Here is an 8,282-nt window from a genome sequence, read left to right as displayed (position 1 = left end):
AAATACAACTTAAATATTTTTATTACGTTTTATTAATATATGGTATTACATTTTAATTTTAAACTGATATGAATATGTAATAAAATAATAAAAAATAGGATAATGTATGTACATGTATATGCACGCTTGGGTACGCGAGAGTTTGCAATAAGCGTGGGCGAGCGAAATCGGCCGAACGAGTACAAATTTAAAATTTTGACACTTTTGCTTTTCGTCATAACTTTCGTAAGTGATTAAGAGAAGGGCGAACTGTAATATAATATATATACATACATATGTATGTGTATACCTTTTTGGGCGAAATTGTATGTTGTCGTTGCTGTGACAGTTCCTTTGAAGTTATTAGTGTTTTTTCTAATGAAACCGATCATTGCGAATCCTTTAGAGACAATGAAATCAATATGATTGGAGAATGATAACTTAACGCCAAAAATAACACCTGGATCTTTCATTTCGTACGGGCGACTTTGATTTAATTTGGATTTTGTAATGGTTTGCCATCCGCGAATGTCTAAAATTCCACATTCGCAACATTCCTACTTCAAAGACCAGAATTTTGCATACGTTTACCAGTTTACTCTTCAGATTTCATATATTTTTTAACTAAAATAAATTTCTTAGTTTATTTCATAAAGATTTGGGGTTAAAAATATTTACACAGAGATTTAAGCAGCAGTCTCGATAGTATCTTTTAGTCACTACTTTTAAAAGCTACTAGTGGCGACTGCTGTCTTACCGGTATTAGGCTGTTTCGAAAATTGGATTTGCTGTTCCAACAATCAAGAGCTGAAATACATATAATGGAATTCTGTTGACCTTTAACCTCAGTAAGACATGAGTTCGTTATGACATATTTAAGAAATCACTACAGTTTTCAATATCTAAGAAGAAGTTAGTTTCTGACACTTTTTGATATTAAAAGACAGACGGTACCTAATCATTTTTTTATAAAACTTGTAAAGTTCTAATTGAAGTATCGATGATTTTAAGACCATCGGCATCCAGAAAAATTTAGCTGTGGAAAAGCAAGAAGAAATGTCATTAATAAGTGAAATGAATATTAAAGGTCTCAAGATGTTGTCTTGAGGTACTCCAGAACTAGAAATAAATGATTTTGAGTAAATAACATCCACACGAGTAGCAATCTTCTTCTTTCTCTTATGCAAATACGAATTGACTACTCAAGCAGGCTTGAAAGAAACACATTTTGCAATTAAAGCCCTATGAGAAATCTTGTCGAACGCTTTTGAAAAATCTCTATAAATTGAGTAAATTTGAAAAATTCTACGAAACGATGAATACCAATCCTCAGTAAAAAGTGAAATTAATTTGATGTTAATTTGAACAAATCAAATATTTCACACTGAACTAATTAAAAAAAATATAATGAATGTCCTTAAAGGTAAAAGGTAGGGTAATACGTACGAAATTGTGCGGATACAATGTATATATTTAATTTGTAAATAATGCATATGGACTATACATTTTATGTAATAATAAAAAAAGGTGCCTGTAGCGTAATGCACATAACAGAAGTGAAACTTTCAAGGCAGACAAAGAAAGAGGAAGAGAGAGAGGAAGAAAGAATATATATCTAAATAAATTCACAACATTTGCAGAGAATACAAATAGACAAAATTTACAAGAAACGGAGAAGGGTCGACCGGTGTAGGTAAACGCCGGACACAAACCGTGGCAACAACGCGCACTACCCCAAGCGTTTATCACCCGCACAAACGCAGCAATTCCAGGACCGCAGCAATGGCACAAATTACCGCAAAGCAATGCCAATAAATTCGACGCCGGAATGGATAGCACTTTATAGTACGCACAAGCACTAGCCAGGAAACGGAAAAAACGCCAAAAAAAATTGGGACCAAAAAACGCCCCAAACATAGGCACCAAGGAAATATAACGCCAAAAAGTAAGCACCAAATATATATTTCCTATAAGTTTGCACCAACAAACAAGCGCCAAAAAGTAGGCAGTGTTATCTCTCTCTCGCAGAACGAAAATGCCCAAAACGTTGTATGGCCTTGAAATTTTACTCTCTATTCTCGCTTGTCCATCGACTCCTAAGAAGTTTAAATTCAAAAATACTTCTCTTTTTTCTTCAAATTGCTTAACGGCTCCGACTCCATGCACTACCCCCTCACTTGTTTTGAGAGAAATATTACGAATTTTCCAATGAAATTCACAGGAGATGTTCATTTCGTGCTTATTTTGCTAAAACTAGCACCAACACTATTCAGTTAATAATAGTTTTTAAGTTATTTGTTGATAAAATTTGTCTTTTACCTTCACCAAATTTTGATAGAATAAGTGCACTTATCACATTTATTTTAATAAATATTGAAACTATATTAACATACACACACGTTTTTAACTCATTTTATTTATTTATACCACAAATTAACAATTTATATTGCATTTTTAAGTTGCTAACTCCAAATATGCCAGCTAAATTTACAATAACTGAAAAGCATGGCTACGCACAAGAAAGTTTTACGCAAAAATACTGTGGACAGCATAGACGGTCTAGTATCCGCCTATTTTATTTATTTATTTTTTTAAGCGCCGTCGAAGGCCGCCTACGCAGAAAGGAGTTTTACACAAAAACACTAAAATTTCTCCCATCCTACTCGAATTTCTCCTATCGTACCTACTGGGAATGCATCTCTGCATCTTCGAAAAACGGTAATTTTTACTTTCATTTTGTTTTGCATTTTCGTGTTTTCCATTTACCGTTGCCATTTAAAACGCGTTGAAAGTTTTCGATTCAGTGATTTAGATTATATTTAATAATACAAAATGAGTCAAATGGAAGCAGGTAATTTATTTCTTATAAAACATATATATATTGAATTATATTAATATACTTTTTAGATGATAATATACCTTCCACAAGCAGTGGAAGGACTTTGCAAGAACCAGCAACTTCTAAAAGCAATGCTCTCACTGCTGCTGAAATAAAGCAGCGCTGGAATTTTGCAAAAGTGATAAGGAGATTGGGGACAACAGAGCAGTGCGTCCAATTTGCCGAGGATAACGGCCTCATTCTGCGGTCGAAATTATGTACAAAGCATAAGACACAGATGTCACTGCATATGAGGGGCAACTGCTCACTGGGCATTTTTCGGTGCAGAAAATCGTCATGCCGAGCTAATTCTGGGGTGTCTAGAGCGAGCGGGACTTGGTTTGAAAAGGCCAAGATTTCGCTCCCCCATATTTTTCACATCATGTATGGGTATGCACATCACTGGTCGAATGCCATGACTAGAGAAGAAAATTTCGTCGAGGGCTCCTGCTTGTCTAACGAAACAATAACTGACTGGTACAGTTATTGCCGTGAGGCTGTGGTAACATATCAGGTTGACAAGCAGGAGTCCAAAGGAAAAATAGGAGGACCGGGCAAAATCGTGCAAATAGATGAGAGCAAATTCGGCAAAAGAAAATATAATAAAGGTAAATTTAGTATGCCTGCAATATAAAACATTTTATTAATTAAAATATTTCTGTTGTTAATTTAGGGAGAAGAGTGGAAGGCCATTGGGTTCTCGGTATGATAGAGAACGGCAGCGAAGTCTTAAGGCTGGAGGTATGTCCGGACAACGTGCGTTTGGCGGAGGTGCTCATACCTTTGATTAAAAAGCCTGTGACGGAAGGCACAACAATCCACACGGATTACTGGAAAGCATACGACTGCCTTCGCGATCATGGGTATGAGCACCTAAAAGTAAACCACAGCGACCCGGACAATCCGTTTGTGACGAGCGATGGTATACATACGCAGAGGATAGAATCTCAATGGAGGGTGGTAAAACGGTTCTTTCAAAAGGATAATTATAACAACTTCGCGGACATCATTGTAGAGTATCTTTGGCGCAAGTCAATAATTAAAAATCGCTATGATCCCTTTGAAAAGCTGATTGATGTCATCAAATACAGTTACAAACCATAACATTCTGTCTTTTTATTCATTTATTCTTTTTAAAATTTTTTAACTATTCTTTTTTATATATAGATATTTAATATATAAAAAAGAATATATATAATATATTCATAATATAGTGAAAATTTGGAATTAAAAATCGCGCGATTTTTTATTCCAAATTTTCGCCTGCGCCGCTATTTTTTTCTTTTTTTTTTAAATATATATATATATATGACGAGCGATGGTATACATACGCAGAGGATAGAATCTCAATGGAGGGTGGTAAAACGGTTCTTTCAAAAGGATAATTATAACAATCCAAGCAACTTCGCGGATATCATTGTAGAGTATATTTGGCGCAAGTCAATAATTAAAAATCGCTATGATCCCTTTGAAAAGCTGATTGATGTCATCAAATACAGTTACAAACCATAACATTCTGTCTTTTTATTCATTTATTCTTTTTAAAATTTTTTAACTATTCTTTTTTATATATAGATATTTAATATATAAAAAAGAATATATATAATATATTCATAATATAGTGAAAATTTGGAATTAAAAATCGCGCGATTTTTTATTCCAAATTTTCGCATGCGGCGCTATTTTTTTCTTTTTTTTTAAATATATATATATATATATATGACGAGCGATGGTATACATACGCAGAGGATAGAATCTCAATGGAGGGTGGTAAAACGGTTCTTTCAAAAGGATAATTATAACAATCCAAGCAACTTCGCGGACATCATTGTAGAGTATATTTGGCGCAAGTCAATAATTAAAAATCGCTATGATCCCTTTGAAAAGCTGATTGATGTCATCAAATACAGTTACAAACCATAACATTCTATCTTTTTATTCATTTATTCTTTGTAAAATTTTTTAACTATTCTTTTTTATATATAGATATTTAATATATTTATAATATAGTGAAAATTTGGAATTAAAAATCGGAAATTTGGAATGAAAATTTGAATTTAAATATATACTTATATATATATATATATATATATATATATAACATATATTTAAAATGCATACAATCAAACATACTTTACTGAAAATCAAGCATTAATATATATAATATATAATATGTATATAAATATATACATATATCCATAAATATATCTATATATATATATATATATATATATATATGAATAGACGTATATAATATAGAAATAATTTGTAAAATTTTGTATTTTTATTCATTTATTATCTTCTAAAATTGTTTATCTATACGATGCCTGGCAGCACTTCGGCTGGGTGTAGTAACCAAAATAGGAGGATTCTTGGTCAATTTTACAATTTTTAAAATCAAATAACTTAAAAACTACAAGCCGCCGACAAGTGAGGTTTTCACTTTTAGAAAGTAGAATACCCCCTCTACCCCCCCTTATACCCCTTTTTTTAAAACAGACGGGGTAGGGGATGGGTATTTTCCCTCAGCGAGGCACAATATTTTAATAGGTTCATGGGCAGCCCAGCCCTCAACATTGAAGAGTTACCAATTAGGTAATCTTTCGATAATACCAAAAAGCCAAAGACAACTCCTCGAGATTAAGTCAAATCATCATCATCTGATACAAAATTTATTTTATTTTTTATAATTATTTATTTCATTTTTTGCAACTTTTGTCTTTAAACATCCTCAAAAATTTTCCATTGGATTAATATCCGAGCTTTGGGCTGATGTTTCCAATATTTTACTGCATTTAAAAAAAAACCACATTCTGCCCTATCCTGGTAAAATTTAAACTGAGGTTTGTGTGTAACAATAAAGTCTAATTTTGTTGCACTATTTGTCAAAAAAATATTTTCCAAATGGCTTTGCGGAATATTTAAATATTATCGTGCATGCATCTTATGTTCCACAAACCCCAAATCACCCATTCCCTTGCTGGATGTACATCCCCACACCTTGACTGAAAGTTTGCTAAACTTTGCTGGAATAAAGCTTTTCCAGTGCTTTAATGGCTGCCTCCACACTCTATTTATTAGGCCCATCATTGTAATACAGCATGATTTTAGTTTCATCGCAGAAATTACTTAATCCCAGTAGCTGTTTGGTTGAGCTAGGTAAGTTCTAATGAAACACAACTGCTTTTCAATATGCTGTGCAGACAGCATAGGCTTCTTTCGAGCAACTCCTGAAGTATAATTGCGCTTTTGCAAAACTTACCAGACTGTTTCATGAGAAAATTCGACTCCACACACACCTCTAAGCTCACTAATAAGATTTCTGCGGTTTGAGGCTACTTTTCCCAACAAAATGCATTCGGCGTGGTCAGAAATTGTCCATGCTCTTCCACTTGCAGAGTTTGGCTCCAGCCTATTTTAATTTTTTGCACGATTTATTATGTTATAAATAGTTTGCCAGGTTAAATAAAACATTTCTGATAACTGTTACACACTTTTTCCTATAATAATGTATAATTATAACAGACCTACTTTATTAAATCACCTCAAATGATGTCCCGTTTCTAGACATTTTTACGTTCTTTAAATTTACGTTGGATTTCACATTTTAACAAATCACTCTTACGATCGCTATGATTGTTTATGACTAACGAGTGTGTAATCATTAGATGCCGAAAAATAGATAGATATGTAAAAAGCACTTCTTGACAGCTGAGAGAAGCATTTGTTTCGTTTTTGTTATTGCTTGCTTTCGTAGATTTAAAAAGTTTACCGCTACGAAGTACTGGTAACTATGTAAGGAGATAAAATAGTTTTTAAAGTTTCTACAAATTCAATAAGAAGCGATGGTTTTAGTTAAAAAAGTGCAAATAACTTAATAATAATACAAATTATTGCTCTCATAATACAAATTATTGCTTTACCTTATGAAATCTAGGACATTCTAAATATTTTTTACACCAATACTCTAGCTAATCTGATATGGCACAGTGGCATGATGGAAAGAATAATGAGATGGCGCCTATCGTGGTACCGTTACTTTGCTCTCACCGAATTTGACAATGACTGACGTCATGTTAGCACAATTGGTGACCAGTATGACCATAGTACAATTTCCGTAACTTGATTTAGCATTTGTTTTGTTATTTAGTCTCGGAGTTTTAGTTCTTTCTTCATGACATTTTTCTAGCCTGTTCTAATTAAATTGTAATTTTTTTAAATTTATATATACACTAGCAAACCCGGCCCCCTTCGCTGGGCACACTAAAATAGAATAGATATGGTTTATAACAGAAAATATATGGTTTTCATATTATTTATTTCTTTATTCTTTATTCAAGCGCTTTGGCATAAACAATATTTTTTGTTTTTCTATTTGTTTTTGAGTAAATATAAAATATAAATTGAAAATCAGGAAAAAAGAAGATTGTTTTTAAATTTCAAATCAACGCATATGAATAAACAATCGTCTTTTTTCCTAACCATCCATGAATTTTTCGTTTCAATTTATATGTTTTATTAAGCATTGGACTTTTTTAACCATTATCCATTTATATTTTTCAAAAAAAAAACGAAAAAAATTGTTTTTTCCACGAACACATAATTTCATTCGATTTTCACATTAAATTCTCAAATTTCGTAAGAAATTATTCACTGTTCCAAAATCCACTCCAAAAAAATTCACAAACAATTTTTACATGTTGCACTTACGTTTTTTCCTTATGTCATCCAAATCAGAAAGAAATATTGACACATTGTAACTCACACTGTCAATTTGACAGTTCAGTTTCGCCCCAAGCGTTAAAAAAGTAAGCGACATTATGGCTGGCTCAAAAGAACGCTGTACCCGTTGCCACTGCTCCGAATTACAACCAAACTTTACGAAACCCATTTTCAATACTTACTCAACAATGTGCATAAGTTTGGTTTAATTCGGTGCAAAGACACGGCGGGTCCACGTTTTGGCATATATTTCGAGACCCTAGTCATCAATAGGTATGAAAATTACCCCGTATTAAAGCACTTATCAACAGCTTTCATTTGATATCCATATTGTACAAACACATTCTAGGGTCCACGTTTTGGTCTCTATCTCGAGACCCTAGTCACGGAGCGGATGGAAATACTCTGAACTAAAGCATTCACCAACAGCTTCCATTTGATACCCATATTGTACATACACAACCAAAGGTTACCCGGGTCCACGTTTTGACCTATATCTCGAGACCCCAGTCACGGACCGGCATGAAAAATACTCTGTACTAAAGCATTCACCAACAGCTTCAATTTGATATCCATATTGTACAAACACATTCTAGGGTCCACGTTTTGGTCTCTATCTCGAGACCCTAGTCACGGAGCGGCATGAAAGATACTCTGGACTAAAGCATTCACCAACAGCTTCCATTTGATACCCATATTGTAC

The 8,282-nt window shown here is 33.3% G+C and overlaps 1 protein-coding gene across 1 annotated transcript; it reads left to right on the top strand.

Moving 5' to 3' along the window:
- The first annotated feature begins 2,811 nt into the window (after positions 1–2,811).
- LOC129242210 (uncharacterized) lies at positions 2,812–4,369 on the top strand. Its single transcript, XM_054878764.1, has 4 exons — positions 2,812–2,830; positions 2,887–3,465; positions 3,531–3,785; positions 4,185–4,369. The coding sequence occupies exons 1-4, from the start codon at positions 2,812–2,814 to the stop codon at positions 4,367–4,369; spliced, it is 1,038 nt and encodes a 345-aa protein (XP_054734739.1).
- Positions 4,370–8,282: the final 3,913 nt, after the last annotated feature.

The sequence above is a fragment of the Anastrepha obliqua genome, chromosome 3 (assembly GCF_027943255.1).
Source record: "Anastrepha obliqua isolate idAnaObli1 chromosome 3, idAnaObli1_1.0, whole genome shotgun sequence".
Taxonomy (NCBI): Eukaryota; Metazoa; Arthropoda; class Insecta; order Diptera; family Tephritidae; genus Anastrepha; species Anastrepha obliqua.
This window is presented reverse-complemented; position numbering and strand designations above follow the sequence as displayed.

What these genes read in the sequence shown, in the direction of transcription:
- LOC129242210 (XM_054878764.1), top strand. An exon ending in CAAAAGAAAATATAATAAAG is followed by an intron (nt 3,466 to 3,530) that starts GTAAATTTAGTA and finishes TTGTTAATTTAG; the next exon opens with GGAGAAGAGTGGAAGGCCAT. An exon ending in TGTGACGAGCGATGGTATAC is followed by an intron (nt 3,786 to 4,184) that starts ATACGCAGAGGA and finishes GCGATGGTATAC; the next exon opens with ATACGCAGAGGATAGAATCT.